Source organism: Geospiza fortis, unplaced genomic scaffold (assembly GCF_000277835.1).
Source record: "Geospiza fortis unplaced genomic scaffold, GeoFor_1.0 scaffold318, whole genome shotgun sequence".
Lineage (NCBI taxonomy): Eukaryota > Metazoa > Chordata > Aves > Passeriformes > Thraupidae > Geospiza > Geospiza fortis.
The window spans coordinates 886534-904069 of record NW_005054371.1 but is presented as its reverse complement, the minus strand read 5'-3'; the positions used below and the strand labels follow the sequence as shown (position 1 = coordinate 904069).

The following is a 17536-nucleotide window of genomic DNA, read 5'->3' as shown; positions in this document are numbered from 1 at the left end:
AGAAGCTTTTTAATGAAAAGCTAGATTGGAAATGCTTCACTGCTTTCTCTTAAACGAGTGTTCAATCTGTTTGTAGCCTTCTGCCAGTGAGCTGCTGTAGATGCTGTCTGCCTACAGAGCCAAATGCTGTTTGAGGATGTTGCACAGATTTGAGCTGAAGGCTGTCTGTGCAATTGAGGACAGAGTTTTACTGTAGGTCATATTCATATATGTGATGTGGTCACCTAGAATGTGAAAAAGCAATAGAAAAAATCAAATCACAAAAAAAGAAAAACCAAAAAAAAAAAACCAACCAAATTAAATGTATCTGAGTTTATGTATTAAGGGCAGCAGAAGTGTCTGATCATCTTGTCTGTGGGTAGAGTCTTTCTAATGGTTTAGTTGATGCAGATATCTCACTGGTGCCTGCAAGGCTATAGGAGATGGTCAGCTTGTTTTCTGATGCTTTTTTTTGCCCTTTATATGGATAATTCCTGTTCCCCCACCCTGGCTCTACAGGCCTGGCTGCAGCAGTGTTCTGTGGCCTTTCCCTAGTCCATGCAGATGAACATCCTGGTCCCTTCTCTATCTAAACCAGGCTACCAGAGCCACATTCAGTGCTGCTTCTGCAGCTCAGGCCATGGGCAGGGCATGTTAGGAAGTGAACACAGAGCTCTTCGTCCTGCTGGGCTGCTGCTGCTTGTTACTTAATGTGTACTGGCAATACCATGATGTTGTGGGAGACAGGAAACATTGAACAAGAGAATATCCTGTGCCATGTCAGCTAAGGGTTGTACTCAGTACTAGGCAACCAGAAAAGATGAACACTCTTTTAATATTTCAGAGATTAATTTTTATTTTTTTTAAGTTAGAGAAAAAGTGCAAAGAAAGACTGAAGGAATTGAGCAGTTGAAATATCCCAATGGATCTTTAAGGGGAAGGGAATGTGTGGGACTTACTTTACATATTGGATAAATGAGCTTAACCAGCGAGGAAAAAGGTTTTTGCAGTTAGCCATAAGGATAAACTTTTAGAAGGTAAGGTGGGAAAGCACCAGGTGGCTTCAGAAGGTGAAGTTGGTTTTGTCAGAGACCTTGCTATTGACTTAAGCATGTATCAGAAAGGAAATGGGTCTATCTGATGCTCCCTGTGGCAGAGGGCTGCCAGCCTTCCCTTTGGGTGACACTGCAGTCTGTGCCTGCTCAGCCTGTGAGGCTGGGTGACATTTGCTGCTCCCCTTTCTGCCCTCCCCTAGCTCAGGTGTTTTTCTGTGGGGCTGGTTTCTTGGGGGTTTATTTCCCTCAGCTTGGGAATCTCTAAACTGATTTTGGTGCAGAGATCTGACATCTTCCTCAATGGATTGTGACTGCAGCTCGCTTCACAGAGAGCAGCAAGCACAACTACCTCCCAGGATTTTTGCTGGAGAAGGCAGTGAGAAGCACAGAGAGAAGAAGAGAAAACAATGCTTATCTCTATTTGCTGCTCCTGTTGTATGGCACATGTGGAATGTGTTATGGAGATTGTTTACCCAAAGTGATTTGTTAATTGAACACCAGTGATTCCTTGCCCAATTAGGTCAAAGCTGTGTCCTGGCTGTCTCAGACAGTCACAGGTTTTTCTTTAGTATTCTTTTAGTGTAGTATAATATCTCTTTAGTATGTAATTTAGTCTAGTATTAGTGTAATATAACTTAGCTTAATAAAGCAATTGTTCAGTCTTCTGATTCATGGAGTCAGAGCACATTATTCCCTGCGTTGGGGAGGCCCCAGCAATGATCATGGATAGCATATGTGAACATACAAAAACTTGAATTACTTAATTGATCTATTTTGGGATTCCTTAGCAGTGTGTCCTGGCCTGAAAAGCCCTGCTTCACAAACAAGGAGTCCCTGGAGGTGCTTGGGGATAACTGCTGCAGAAGGGGAAAAAGTTGTTCTGAGTGAAGCATTGATCACTCATTTAGAAGTCTAACAGCTCTATGGATTTCTGTTCTTGTGCAGAAAACTAATTTATTGTCTGTCACCACAGTACATCGCAGAAACAGAAGAAACAGTGAAAGCCTCTCGAAACACAGAGCGACTAAACCTGTTCTCTTTGGATCCTGATATAGCAGTAAGCAATTTTTTTTTTTTTTTAATTCTTAGAATTTTCAAAATACAGTTGACATGAGCTAACTGGGTTAGCTCAGCCAGCAGAGTGGGTTGGACTTGAGCAAGCTGGGTACAGCCAAGGCTTCAGCAGTGAAGAAGGAGGGGAGCTGCCTGCAGCCCAGAGATTTCTGTACAGACTCTACACTTGGGCTGCAGCATGGCTGAGGATGGCAGTGACCTCTGGAGGTCACCCAGTCCAGCTGAGCTCAGCTCTGAATTAGTTTAAAACAAGCATTAAAGGAAAGTTTAACATTTAATGTCAGGATTCAAAGAAAGTTATTTCTTGCGCTAAATGTGATTTAAATGGAAATTTTATTTTAGTTGAAAAGAAGGCTTAAGTAGCATTGGGATCAGTGTGTATTTAAACTTGAGTCTGATGTCAATCAACTATAAGACCTTTATTCCAAGTATTAAGCAAATTAAAATAGTGATGTGGTATATAAGTAATGAGGAAAGAGGGAAATGCCTGGAATCTCTTTCTAAAATGTGCTGTTAATAATCTGAAAATGTGAGGGGTTTTAATCTATATGAGGAAATTAAAAGCTGAAGTTTTAGAAAGAGTAAGTAAACAAGAAAAAAGTAAGTTCTAAAATTATAAGAAACTAATTTAAATCCCTAATTCTGCCTCTGACATTATATATGTCCTCATGCAATCTTTTTTGTTTGCTTCCTAATCTATAAATTAGGAATAATACTTGTTTACTGTAGTAATATGAAGAGACCAACAGTGAGTGACTTTTGAGGGTTTCAGGTGTTTCAGTGGTTGCAAAAAGCTTACTTTGTTTTGGAATATGATGCTTTTTCCTATGAATAACAAATTGCCCTACTTATTTCAGGCACTGAATCCTCAGAAGAAGGAGTTTCCAGGGACAAACTCAGTGATAAAGCCATTTGAAGAAAAGCCTGCAAAGAGGATCCTGGTTACCTGCAAATCCCTCAATTTGAATCTCCAGGCCTGTGTTACTGAAAATGAAAATGATCCCTCAACCAATGTAAGCTTTTCTTATTTCTCTGTGATTTTTTTTTTCTTTCTTTTTTTGGTTGGGGTTTTTCTTCTTCTCATACATGTGTTACTTTGCAGAGAGAAGTGAAAGGAAAGCTGTATCACACATGCATACTGCTCCCTTTGGACTGAATAACAAAACTGATTAACTTTTCAATAGATATTTTGAAGCTGATTTATATTTCAGACTTTTAGCTATAATTCAGTGAAGGATTAAAATGTTTCAAACCTTGAGGATTCTTAGCACCTGCTATAAGAAGAACAAGTTTAAACTGCCAAGACCTATGTAGGCAGGCAATGGAATATCAGTTGCTGGTGAGCTGGGGGGTTTTTGTTGTTTTTCAGGGAGAGACAAGGAACCAAGCAGATAAAGTTACAGGAGAGAAGGCAAAATAGAAAGGACAAGATGTTTCATCAAGTGGAAAAATCCAGCTAAAGCCAGGACAAACCAGAAAATTTTGCTTATTCTTACTGTAAAAAAAAAAAGAGCTGGGAAAATTGAGATGTAGATGTCAGTCTATAGCTTTTAGTTAGTTCTCCTCTGAAGCAAATGAAGTTATGAGACATCAGTGTCCCAGCAGCTCCACTTTCATATATTACATATGAGGCATTGATTTGTTTGTTGATTTGTTTGTTTTTCATTTGAAGATGACCTCTAGAGTGAGTGCAAATTCAGCATGATGTAATCAATATCTATTTTTGGCAGACTGGAATAACTGTTTAAATAAAGCCATGATAACTGCACCAAGGGCATGCAATATTCCCTGCAGAGACTGGAAAAGCAAAGGACATTGTACCTGCTGTGCACTGCTCTTTATCTCCTCAGTTTAAGGTTCTGGTTTCTGGAGAGCTCAGGTGGTGTTATCCTGAGGCTGATTTATTCTGTCAGAACTATGGATGCTCTTAGGAGGTTACTTTCAGTCACAGGACTGAATTCCCTGGTACTCTGCCATAGGATAAGTGGGCACTGTCAGAGTGGTTTGAATGCTCTTGGTTTCCCAGCAAAATGGAACATGTGTTTCCCACAGAATAATACACCCACGCTTTTGTGTTTGTACCAGTAAACATTTTCCATCCCCTTACATTTGTCATCTTTGTGTTGCATTTCTGACAATCCCTGGAAAGCCCACACTCGCTCTTCCCTCTTTTATAGTGACTCTCAATCTACATTTTAAAAATCCTACAATGTGTTTTCTGGGGCTCTATTCATTTACTCTAATAATTAGTTATCTATTTGCTTTTGATTCTTTGAGTTTCTGAGCTGTCAGCTCCTCTTCTGGCACCCTGTTAACAAGCTTTCTTTAAAAGCCCCTGAAATTGCATGGTTGGAAACTAATCTGGGGTGCGTATGTGAACATGTGTTTTTAATGTATCTCATAATTTGTAAATAATATTTGTTTACTTTCTTTTTTTCTAGTTTCAGAAACCCATTAAAAGATAGTCTTCACCCCCATCCTCTCAGTTATCACTTACTGTGTTTCTGGTATTTCCTGCAGGTAGAGCCTTTCTTTGTGAGCGTGGCACTGTATGATGTCAGGGATGGCAGGAAGATCTCTGCTGATTTTCACGTGGATTTGAACCACACTCTGGTTAGACAGATGATTTCAGGTTCCTCAAGCCCGTTGGAAAATGGTGCAGTTGAAAATATTGACTCAAATGAAATGGAAGAACCACAGGTTAAAGGGTTCCCAGAAGAGTGGCTGAAATACCCCAAACAGGTATTCCACATGTGACTTACATGGCTTAGTGACTCGTGTGACTTATTTTAGTTTGGTAATATTCCTTTTCATTGGAGAACTTTTGCATGCTATGTTCTTGTTTTCAACAAAATTCTCTTTTGTGCGTCAGTTGTTTAGATCCACTTGCTGTCTGAGCTCCCTATATAGACTATTTACAATCAGAACTGACAAAAGTTAGTGTCTCTTATTTAGAGAAAGCACCCATATTCCCTGTGCTGTTTGGGTCCATTTGCTGGCCTCTCCCAACCAGCCAAACAAAATCACAACTCAAGGCAGTGCCTACGTGCTGCAATAATCTCAGAGTGCTGCCACATTCTTGCTGTTGCCATAAGCTCTGGGCTGAAACAGCGTGTGTTACCTCTTCTCCTCCTTTCATTGCCCTGCAGAATGACTGACTCAGGCCAGCTCTTAGGTGCTGCCCAAGAGGAACAGTTAGGCCGTACTAACATGGTCACACTGCTTTTTGACTTGAATCAGTCAAGACTTGAATCATCTTGTTTGCAAGGTGCTGCATGTGCACAAGCTGACTTCAGCAGTAGCACAAAGATTTTCTTTTCCATCTGGCTGTGTTGAATAAGTAGAGATAATAATCCTTAATAATCCTTTCTGGATTTGGTTTGTTACTCTTTCCATCAGCAGAGAGCACTGGCTCAGTATTTCTCAGTATTTCCTTTCTGCAGCATCACTGTATACTTTTCAGCTCTTCTCCCTTTTATCCACAGGCTCTTTTCTCCATAAGTAATCCTCACTCTGAGATTGTACTGGTGGCAAAAATAGAAAAGGTGCTGACGGGAAACATTGCCAGCAGTGCCGAGCCTTACATTAAGAATCCCGATTCTTTCAAGGTAATGTAACAAGAACATCATTTCCTCCTCTGTGAGCTTCAGCCTGCTGAAGGCATTGCAAATCCTGCTGACAAACCTCAGGTTCCTGAACAGGACAGGCTCCTGGGAGCCCCAAGCAAATGCCCAGGTTCCACTGGCTGGATGAATGAAGCTCCATTTTGTCTGCAACTTACGAATCCATCCGTGGTGCATTGCTGTGCTGGTTCTGCCTTAGTACAGGGAGGTTCTGTTTCAGCAATGTTTTAGAAATTATGAGCTGTGGAACATTATACAGGAGAAAAGTTGGGGTAGGCACCGCTCTGTCTCTGAGAGCAGGCACTGCACCTTCATTGAGTAGTGATAGAAAACTGCAGTAACAACTTTAATGCAGTTCTGAATAAAGGAGTGGTGACAGGGTTTAATTTGTCAGCAACATCATATTCATCTTGTGATATCTCTGCTGTCCACCCCAGAACCTTTTGTTATGAACAGTATCAGGCCAAATTATTGTAGGACATTGTAGCCTCTTCATCTTGGATGTACTTTATGCAGCATTTAAGATGTTAGAGTGATACTGATGAAATAATTCACATTTCCTTTTTTGCAGTGTGCACAGAAAGTGTTAAAATCCAATAAACAGTTCTGCTGCAAGCTGGGGAGATACCGTATGCCCTTTGCTTGGTCAGTGAGGTATGTATTCATTCTTTTCATTATTTTATAATCATCTTATAGCTTATTCCCTTGGACTTCTATCTTTTTATTCTTTTCTGCTTTTTCTGCCTGTAGCTAAGCAAAGCTTTCTCTCTGGTCCAGGACCCCAGAATATCCTGCAGGCTTTTTGTTTCATTGCCCTATTTTTCTCACAGCTAAACGTCAGTTACTTGCTCATTAAATGTTGCTGTGGTAGAATCTTTTCTTCAGGTATGTAGTGAAATTGCTAGGGAGCAGCAAAGGTACCTGACAGAATATCAATTTATCATGAGCTCCACCATTCATTGGGTGCTAAAAATGACCAAAGAGATTTCAAAGTCACAGTTCTCATAAGAATTTCCTGCAAAGATAGTTGTGATCTGAAATAAAGTTGCAGTGGTCATCTAGAAAGTAGGTGCACAGGTTCTTGGGGCTCTGTTCTTTTTTTGATGACTGTCAAGCTTTAAGAAAAATCTAACCAAGGACTTGAAATGCTTTGGGGGTCATATGGAGGGATTACGGTTCAGGTACTCCTGCATTTTTTTGTGGTTAGTAGGTGATGGAGGACTTGTTTTCTCATTTGGTCAGCTGGGTTTTATTGCAGGTCAGTGCAGTAAATTGGATTTTTAGTCTTTCTCTCTCCCCTCCTGTATAATTTTGCTTGTCTCACCTCAAGACTGAGGGCCCCCTGTGCCTTTTGATCCCTTTTTACCAAATTTGGCTTTTTTCCCCCTTTGTTCTCCCTTCAAGTTTTGCTGCTGTCCGTATGAGGTCGAGTCCCCTAAATATCTGCCAAGCTAGGGTGCACTGAGAAAATCCAAATTCCACACTCATTTACCTCTGCTTGTGTGTTAACATTGCTCAGGTCTGACTTTGGTAAAAGCAAAGTATAAAATCTATTTCTGTTTTCACAGCTTGAAAATAGAAGTTTCCACACGAGGCTATCACACTACAGGGGGAAAGAAATGGTTTGGCTACGATAAATAGCAAAACCCTGGGTTTGGAAATGTGTTTTCCAGTTAGTTCATTCTGGCATTAACCACACTCCTGTTTTTGTGTGGAAATTTTCCTCCTTGAAGCAGTTACAGATGGCCACAGTGCGATTTTTACGTATGCGTTCAGCAAGCCAAACTCTTGACAGCTGAGTATTGCACATGTGACTGAAACTCTTAATTAGCTCCTGTGGCACCAGTCTGTTAGCATTGCTCAAAAGCATGACTCAGGGTTCTTCCCTGGGTTCCTGCTGGGAAATCTGGTGTCTGTATGCTCTTGCAGGTATAATTACAGTACGTGTTAGAATTACAGTGTGTCAGAGTCTCATATTCCTGCCAGAACTGCCAAAGTTTGCAAATATCTGCCTCAGCTACATATTGTAGATGTGGGGGGAAACTTCATTCACAGAGATTAGTTTTTACGCTCTTACTCCTTCAAACCTTCTCCATCCTCATAAACTTCATGTTTTAGAGCCTAATATTGGAATCCTTCAGCAGCTTGTGCTGATGCTGATTTGGTTCAGCTGCCGTAGGTTGAGGTAGCTAAAGGCAGTGAGGCTGTACTGATTTCCAGGAGCTGCAGATCTTCCACTGAATGTCTAACCCTGGAGGTCAGCAATTGTCCCTCAAATAAAAAACCACTACTTCAAAAGTAACCTTTTTCAAAATTAAATTGTGAACAATGTGCAGGTTTTCTGTGCTTCACTAGTGTTTAGGACTGTGGACAGCTAACAATGTCAGAGGAGCAGAATGATATAAACAATTAAGTACTGAGATGATGTTTCAGTTTTTTTAGTGCAATCTATTAACTTGCTTTCCCCTAAATTACCACTTTTAGAATCTCCTCAGGAGTTAAATTCAGTGATTTTTTTTGTATTAAAATACCTCAGTAATTAGGTACCCAGCACTAAGGTACATTGTTAATGTGTTAGACAAATACTGGACTCCTGGACTGTAGAAGTTTTTAAATCATTTCTTTGTTTTGACGTGACAGTTGTCATTCTCAAGTGCCTTGAGTATGATCCCTGTGACAAGGAGCACTCTTGTTCCACCTGCAAGGATATAGCAAAACATGGGATTGCAGTTATTTAACTGCAGCTGTAACACATTCAATACTTGCTGCTCTGGCAATTCTTCAGCTTTAATGAACCTGGGGAATGAAGACACCACTACAATTTGACCTGTGCATAAAATACACCTTTTTAAGAAGGGTTATCTTGTTTTCAATGGACATCTAAACTACTCATGTGGTTGTAAGAACTTTATATAAATGGAGTACCTCGTGTAAACTGGAGAGATAAAAATATTTCCCTGCTTTTTAGTTGTTTCATGCCTTTAATTTTGTCCTGGGTGCATTATTTAGGCAGGGACATGCTGCTGAGCCAGTCCTAGAGGCAGAGCATGTGATAGCCAGGGAGCACTGATGCTCTGGAGCAGTGGTTGTAGGCAGGATGACTTTGTAAAGCCCTTCTCCAAACCAGAGGGAAGGAGTGGGCAATGGTAGAATCTTTGGGTTTGAAGATACCTTGAGGATCACAATTCTGTGTCCCTGAGCCTCCTGGAAGGCAGTGCTCAATACCACTGACCCAGAGTGAGCTACTGCCAGTTCATTTCCTTTTTCACTTGCATCTGCAGTCCTCCTTGGTGAGTGCCCCTGCACCCTGCTGCACTGAGCAGGGGTTTGCTCAGTGTCAGAGCCTGCTCTGAGATCAGTTCACAGTTTCCAGCAAAGCTGGGTTTGCTCAGCATCACAGTGCGGAGCCCAGTGGCACAGCAGAAATCACTCACCCAGTGTTTTGGTCCTCTCTGTTAGTCTGGAGGAGGAAGCAGTGCTGAGTCCAAGAAATACCATCATGTCACCTATACTGTAATCATTATTAAATCTTTCTCCTTTCTTTTTCATTTTTTCTGACTGCAATTTAATAGGATCTGTAGAGTTAAGTGGTGGCTGCCAGAAAGGAGGTCTGGTTTCTCCCTAGTAAGCTTTTTGACATGGTTTGTTAGTGTGGACCTTATTCCCTGCAACAGCTGGAGGTACAAATCTGATAGAAGAGAGTTGATCATTCTTGACAGTTGCAAAGAAATGAGATAGGGATGCTTCTCTCAGTCAGTTGAGTAAAGATATGGTGCATTTGTGCTTATTCTTGGGCTCCTCTTCCAAAGGTTTGCTCCGTTATTTTGCATCTGGCAACAATTTGTCCTGGCATCAATTCTTCTTCTCACTGGCAGTGGAACAGAGAAGTAAATTAAGGAAGCAAGATTGGCCAAATGATTCACAGAACAGCACTTAGTGTCAAGAACGTTTTACTTTTGTTAAGCAATGTTTTTTCATACTGCAGTTGAATCCAGGGTTCATTAACTTGCATAGCTGTTACATTATCCTGTCCAGCCAGCGTGTGTGACCCTTGAGGATATACAAAGGGCACTGCAATGTCTTAATTAAATCCTGCAAGTGTCAATGAGCATGAATGGAAATGTCTGGAAATGTTTTCCTGTGCACACAACAGCTGATATTTATTGTTCTATTATAGATGGATATCCTTCTTTTCCAGTTCATTGGGCACTTCGTATCTGGTTCATCAAAACTTTAGTTGGTGTTCCACAAACTTGTTTTGTGAGGGAATGCTAAGCCACAGTGAGTTGGTGTTGTGCTCCTGGAGGGCACAGGGCAGATCAAATGCACAGGAACATTCATTGAGGTGTCTAACCTGGTTCTGTAAAAGCTTGTGTTTCATTGTGGTAAGAGGTGGTGGTTGAGATTTGACAGCTAGCTATGATTTCCATTCTTTGAAACTATAATGATTTTCCTTGGATAATAACTTCTTGGATGAAATTACCTATGGATGAAACTACCTACTGATACACTGAATTCTTCAAATTTATTCCTTGAAATAAGGAATCAATGTCTTTGTGTAAGGGAGGAGTCATGTCCATGATGGGTGAGAGGCTCTTGCTCAAACCAGGTGTGAGGTTTTTGCAGGACTGGGATGCACATGGAATAAACTGAAATTGCCTTTGTCCTGTAAGCATGAAGCTTGGCAGGGCTCTCTTGGGTGAAAATCCACAGAGAGGCCATGAATTTGTGTAAGAATTCCTGTCACAACCTTGTTAAAAGATTACATGAGAATTTCAAATGCTCAAATATACACATACATACATATATATGAATGAGTGTTTATAAATATGTCATTTTTCTTTCTTTATAGGTCAGTGTTTAAAGATAATCAGGGAAATGTTGACAGAGACTCCCGATTCTCACCCTTATTCAGGCAAGAAAGTAATAAGATTTCCATGGAAGATTTGATTAAACTAATAGCAGAATACAGAAGGTAAGGAAAAGTTTCTAGTTTGCTTTGAATCTTTATAAAACTGTGCAGAATAATTGTAACTGAGTTTTTTTCTTCATTTACCAGAGTGTGCCAAAGTGGCCATGTTAAATTATATTACATTAGTGTTTTTCACATTAGGTTATTACCTGCCAAAGAGTGCTTGAGGTTGGACTTTCCAGGAAAATTGAGACGTCATTTGGCACATTAAAATAAATGTTATTATAACCTAAAAATAGTGATTGCTTAAATCAGCTTTTATCAGGGGACATGCAGGTGAAGTACCCAACATTATCTCAGGGGACAAAAACCAAAAAAGAGTGGCAGAGGTACAAAATCATTCTTTTGTGGGTTTCCCAACTCCTTGCTTTTGTTTGTTTGAATCTCCATGGCAAATTTCAAAGAATGGACATCAAAAGTAAAAACCTTCTCCAAGTGTTTTACAGCCTGTAAATTTCTGAGGAGGTTTGGCTGGGTAGTTTTCATACAGGTATAAATCCTAGAGCAGGGTCTGTGTTTATACTGGATAAGTGACATGAGAATTGAACCATGTATTTCTGCTCATCTCTTCTGCTCTAAATGGGCCTAAAAATGAATTAATCTAAATAACTTCTGTTCCATTTATATGAAAAGATATCATAGAAAGATTGAATGTCAGCTACAGGGAGTGAATTAGGCCCTTAACTTCTTGTGCCACCTTGCTGTTAGTGGTCAGGTCACTCCACTGACTCTTCATTAGTGTCAGCACTGCTGTGTTTGTGCTCCTAAGTCATCTCCTGGACAAAAGAGATTTAGAGTTGTGGTTTTGGCACTGCTCAGATTGCTCAGGCACAAGGAATATGTCTTGGTCCCTTTTCAGCATGGTGCTTGCAGAAGCCACAAAGCTGTGAACTCCTCTCATCCAGTGCTCACTGAATTCCTTTTAGGGAATATTTTATGCAGGTTTTAGAAAGTAAAAGTAAATAAGTTAATTCTCATAAATTTTGCTTCATCACTTCCTTTCTTTTCTACAAAATAATACTACTTGCAAAGAGAAGGCAGGAGTGAGACTAAGGAAAAAACAAAAGAAACCACAAAACAAATCATATCTTATTTGTGCTGTTACATTTGATTAGAGTGTAATGCCCAGTAGGTATATGTTAAATGTGTTTAATGTAACTTAAATATCTTAAATAAGGGTCTGGTTTTCATTTTCAGTTAATTCCTGTGATGTTATGATCTCTGTTCTCCTAATTTTCTAAAATGTTTTCATTTATCTCATTGCAGAGCAGAGAAGATTAGCAAAATACAGACTATACCTGGCTGTTTGGACATTGCAGTTGATTGTGTTCCTTTGGAACATCCAAGTATGATTCCACTTTAATTATTCTAATTAAATAGTAGGCTTTCCATCCATAATTGTGCCTTGAGACAGTTCTGACAGAGGGGTGTCCTTTGTGTAGGAAAACGTGTGCAGGGGAGTGGTTTTGATTTGCTGTCATTTGATTACACCACTCTTTGGTGTAATGGCCAGATCCAGCCCAGTTTTCAGTGTCTGTGAAAGAGAAGAAAGGAACCCCACTGCTGCAGCTGGCCTGGAGCCACTTCTCCCTGGGCTGCAGAGCACCTGCATTGCTCTGAAAGTGGCAGTTTCCTCTTGTACTAGGTTAGAAGGAAGCAAAATTTGGCATGGTGCATGTGAGGGATCACAAGCTTCTTTCAGCTTCCTCACAACATATTGGTAGACTTTTCCTGGGGATTATTCTATGATTTGAGGAAGGAATTTGTAGGCAGGGTCTGTCCCAGAAATAGTTCTGGTTGCTCTGGACATCTCTAAGTTGATGGCCCCTCTCAGCTTGAGTTCCCCATGAAGTTAAATGCCTCACTGTTTTAATGGTACAGGAAGAGAAAGTGTTCTCTGTCCAGTTTTAGTCTCTCCCAGTCTCAGTGACAGAGGACTTGTTTTCATCTTCTGTTTCCTGATCTGATTTCAGTTATCCCAGTTGCATCATATATTTGATCTAGTGCTGCATTGCTCATTTCTTCATTTTATGTAGTATGTTATTAGATAATAGAAAAACTTAAATGAGCTGTTGAGCTGTAAAATTGATGAGAAGCAGCATCACTCAGTGCAGTCTGTAGAAGTTGTCCATATACCAATGGGGCTGTTACACCATCAAATGTCACCAAATACTGTGAGTGTCAAAAGAGGTTACCAGTGCTGTCCAGTTTAATTCAAGTGAGAGAAATCATTTAAGGATGATATATTGCCACTGTTCTGAGGTAATGTGTAAATTTAAGGCATCTCAGCATCAGTCATTTTTCATAAGTTAAGGCAGGATTTTGTATGTTGCATCTCATTATTACTTATTCTCAGTAGCAAGACAGTGAAAACAAACACAATATGTGATGGCTCTCTTCTCTTTTCTTTTGAAGACTGTGTAACTTCATCCTTTATTCCAATCAAGCCATTCTATAATGTAAAGGAGCATCAACCAACAGTGGAAGTGGAGGAGTTTGTGCAGGAATCAACAAAATATTCTCGACCTTACAGGGTGTACAAGAACCAAATATACATCTATCCAAAACACCTCAAGTATGACAGCCAAAAACACTTCAACAAGGTACAGAATGTGACTGATTCAGGCCAACTCAGCCTGCATGAGCTCTTTCAGGAATCCAGGAGAATTTATAACGGAGAGGAAAATGGTGATGTCACTGAGTTGGCCCTTCCTCTTTTTCACCTGTATCAATCATGAAACACTGGTACAATTTTAATGAATCTATGGATTAATTTTAAGTTGTAACAGTGATTCAAAGAGAGATAATGTGGTAATACCTTCTTCACAGTTTTCACAAGGGCTTTATATTGATGACAAAATGTGTTCAGATAAAATTAATCTTGATAATGTTTGTAGTTCTTAAATGAAACTTGGTACCACTTGTGTTTCTATGGTGGTTGAAAACTAATTAAGGACAAGGTATAGGTAAGTCCTGGTCACTTAACAGTCTGCTTCTACACAGTCATTTTGAGGCCTGGCTTGCATTTTGCATTTTTCTTGGAAATTTTATTTCTAGTGATACCACTGAGACTTACAGGCATTTATAAATATTTATACACTATCTGCATGTTTCTCTTGGATTCTGAAAAGGCCTTATTCCAGCTCTGTAGGTACCCCATTTGTGATCTGATATGCTCCTGTCTCCCCAGGCACGGAATATAACAGTGTGCATTGAGTTCAAAAGCTCTGATGAAGAAGGAGCAAAGCCACTCAAGGTGAGCTGCTAGAACTTTATGTTCAGAGAGTGCTGTTTCTGAAAACACTACTGATAAAACCCAGGAATAAGGGTGATACTGACCCAGAACAATTCAGGAGTGGATGTTTTCATATATCCCTCTAATTTTGCACTGTGGTTCTGTTAGCTCCCAGCTGGTCACAGTGATTCCATTTTGCAGTGCCAGTGTTCTGACTGCTGGAGGAGAAAGGAGATAATATTAGGAAATGGAACCATTTTTTACAGTGCAGCTTGCTTTTTCTAGAATTTATCGCTTATCCTACATTTCTCATTGAGCTCTGGAGACTTGATTGAAAAGAATGAGGCACAAAATAAGAAGGACCTGGGACTTTATTCTTAACTTTGTTAAGAATTAATCTTAAACTCTTAACTTTGGCATTGCCCAAGGGCTGTTGCACAGTCCAGTTGTGGTCTAGTTTTCCCAGCAATAAATGAAACTGCCATTACTCAGTAATCAAGAGCTCCCATACAGGACCCTGCCAGAAAAGAGATTCTTAACAGGGATAGCTTTTGTAATATTTGAAAGTCAGTAAAAGCACTGTGTTGTGTATTGAACTGCATAAAAGTGAAATAGATTTTGTAAAGCTTTTTGCAGAAAACTCTGAAATTGATAACAGCAGGGAAGAAGTCTAAGGAGTCTGCATTGCTTAATTGGGCATAGGGTAATTATCACAGAATCAATGGACTTTTACTGGAAGGGTGTATTAAAAAATCCAGGTTTGAGCACTTAAAACATTTCTTTTAATATTTGATAAAGTAATGATCAATCTTTCATGATAATTGTTTTAAATGTGCATACATATTAGATATATCAGTATTAGTATCTTCAGCAGAATTTCCCAGTGTAATGAAAACATGTTACTTTTATCAGTGCATTTATGGGAAGCCAGGTGGACCCTTATTTACAACCTCAGCCTACACTGCTGTGCTACATCATTCCCAGAATCCTGATTTCTATGATGAGGTCAGTCTGCTTTTTCTTTCATTAAATGTCTGCCAATCCCACACGTTTGCCAGTGAGACAGAAAAATATCTGTACAGAGTGCTTCTGTTGCCATTGCTTGTGTATCTGGAGGGGCTGTGCTGTGTAGATTGACAGGCAGGATCACGTTTTGTTTTCTCTTCTTAAATCAACTCAGAGGATTGTTCCTTTTGTAAGATGTTCTGAGTACAGTTAAGATGCTGTAGAATTAATTAGGAACAGTCCAGCTCTCTGAAATGCATGTCTGGATTACATTAAGGATCCAGCTGCATCTCTGAATTTAATGGAAACAGTAAACATTGTGATGAAGTGTGGAGCCAAGTGTCAGAAGAAATCCCTCTCTGACATCCAAGATCTGCATTGGGGCATTTTGTTGATGCAGTGGTCTGAACAGAATGTACAGTGACGTGTGGTGGCTGCAGCAAGTCCTTCAGCTGCTGCTTCTGGGGGTGCAGCTACAGAGCAGTTCATGTGGTGCCTTTGCCCAATGTTACTCACACGTGCATCTTCTTGTTTCACCAAGTGTTGGTTCCCCAGGCTTCCTGCAGGTGAAATTAATTTCACCCTATCAGGGACTGGTGTGTTTGGTGGCTTGTGAATGTCAGCTGTCTGTTCTGGATTTTCCACTACTGCTTTGTGTGTAGTGATGAGGCTGGCAAACAGCATAGAGTTTATAGCCAGCATTTTCCAAACTGTTCTCATAGTCAGTAAAATTTCCTTTTTCAGTTAAAATTTACTTTGATAAAATTGCTGAGGCAAGATCAGCAGATAATGTTCAACCACATGTGAAGTATCAATTTTAAGATTCCTGTTTAGGAACTGGGGTGGAACTTAAAGCATTAGATTTTCAGAGATTTTGAACTCCTTGCTAGTCCTTTACAAGATGTGTTTTGGGGTTTAACACATCTGAAAGTGTCCTTCATGTGATGCTAGTGAGCCACTTAGTTTGGGGAGATTACTTCAACCTGAATGAGGAGCTGAATTCAGATGTGAATAGCCAATTTGGCTGGCAGAGGTGTGCACCTGTCCTAATGTCCCTAGTAAAGCAGGTGCAGAATTTGAAAGAATGTAGGATGTTAAGAAGAAAGTTGTCTTCATCTGTATCTCTGGGTGCCCATTTTGTGCCATTCTGTGTTTATGGTATTAGGTTCTTACCCATAAGCTGGTTTAACACTGAAAGCATTTTTCAACCGTTTCTAACCCTTACTTTAGCACAGGATTGGCTTGGATAAATTTCATCACAGCTCACAAGAGCAAAGGGTCATTTTTATTAGTTCATATGGTAACATGTTCTGATTAGTTTGTATTTTTCTTCCAATGGGTTAATAATACTTGAAAAGCAGTATGTAGGATTTCATGGATGGCATGATATGAGATTTAAGACTGAGCAGAAATTATAAATAAAAGTTTATTTTCATGTCAGCCTTTGTTACTTGGTCCTGGCCATGAAATGATGCTGAAGCAGTAGCAGAGATGTAATTTTAGTTTTAGTTTGGTTGTCCTGAAAATATGAGCATTTATAGGGGCTGGCTATTTATGGTTGTTAAAGTGCAGGTGATCACTTCTAAGCACACCACTCCTTAGTTCTGTCCTCTTTCATCTTATGCTCTTTCATCATTAATGAAAATATTCCTTCCCAAGACAAAGCTGTTTTAAGTAAAAGTGATAGATGATCCTCATAAACAGTTTCCTTAAGAGAGCATTTCTTACCATGGGGCAAACATTACCCAGTAAAGGCAGGCTGTACTTAGACCTCTGTGTAGAGAGATGTCACTCGTTTAGCCCATCTCTGATGCCTGGTTTAATTGATTTTTAAACTAAAGTGAGGTGTAACATTTTACATTTCAGGTGAAAATTGAACTTCCCACTCAACTCCATAAGAAACACCACATTCTGTTTTCATTTTATCATGTCACCTGTGATATAAATGCAAAAGCTAATGCCAAAAAGAAAGAGGCTCTGGAAACACCAGGTACCTGTAGTAGAATTATTTTCAATTATAAATATGCATTATGTACATTCAAATAAGGATTTCAAAGTTTTTGGCTGGATGTTATTGTCTTCCTTTAAGCTTTGTTTTTCCAAAGAGTCCCATTTATTTGTTCTTGTGCACAGTGGGGTTTGCCTGGCTCCCTTTGTTGAAAGATGCCCAGTTGGCTTCCCAGGAGCACCAGGTGCCAGTGGCCAGCAGCCTGCCCCCCAACTACCTGAGCCTGCAGGAGCCAGCAAGCACAAAGGTATTCACTCCCCCTCCTTGTCACTCACATGGCACTGAGCTCTCATTTCCAGGTGTGTTTCATGAGATCAGATTTCCACTTGGTGGGGAGTGGAAATGTAAATAGAGTTTCTGGTTTAGAATATTTATTTGTGTATCACTGACTATATGAACTAATATATGCAGCACTGGGCTGAGTGTCCTATATTGCTGATTCGCAGGGGTATATGGAAAAAGTGTATTTTATGTATTCTTCAGTGTTATAACTCCTCAAAATGTGAATCAGAATGGTCAAAAAGAGCTTCTTTCACAAACTCAGGCCCTATGACATTCATTCTCCAGCTGATGTGATCCACAGTC

The 17536-nt window shown here is 39.9% G+C and overlaps 1 protein-coding gene across 2 annotated transcripts in view; it reads left to right on the top strand.

Annotated features, from left to right (window-relative positions):
• DOCK10 (dedicator of cytokinesis 10) overlaps positions 1-17536 on the top strand; it is a 117389-nt gene that overhangs the window by 58024 nt on the left and 41829 nt on the right. For both annotated transcript variants that reach the window (XM_031060039.1, XM_031060038.1), the window contains exons 10-21: positions 2008-2091; positions 2966-3121; positions 4629-4850; positions 5594-5716; positions 6303-6385; positions 10584-10706; positions 11970-12049; positions 13119-13306; positions 13894-13959; positions 14851-14943; positions 16810-16933; positions 17077-17198. In XM_031060039.1, coding sequence (XP_030915899.1) covers positions 2008-2091; positions 2966-3121; positions 4629-4850; positions 5594-5716; positions 6303-6385; positions 10584-10706; positions 11970-12049; positions 13119-13306; positions 13894-13959; positions 14851-14943; positions 16810-16933; positions 17077-17198 — 1464 coding nt within the window. The remainder of the gene's footprint in view (positions 1-2007; positions 2092-2965; positions 3122-4628; positions 4851-5593; positions 5717-6302; positions 6386-10583; positions 10707-11969; positions 12050-13118; positions 13307-13893; positions 13960-14850; positions 14944-16809; positions 16934-17076; positions 17199-17536) is intronic.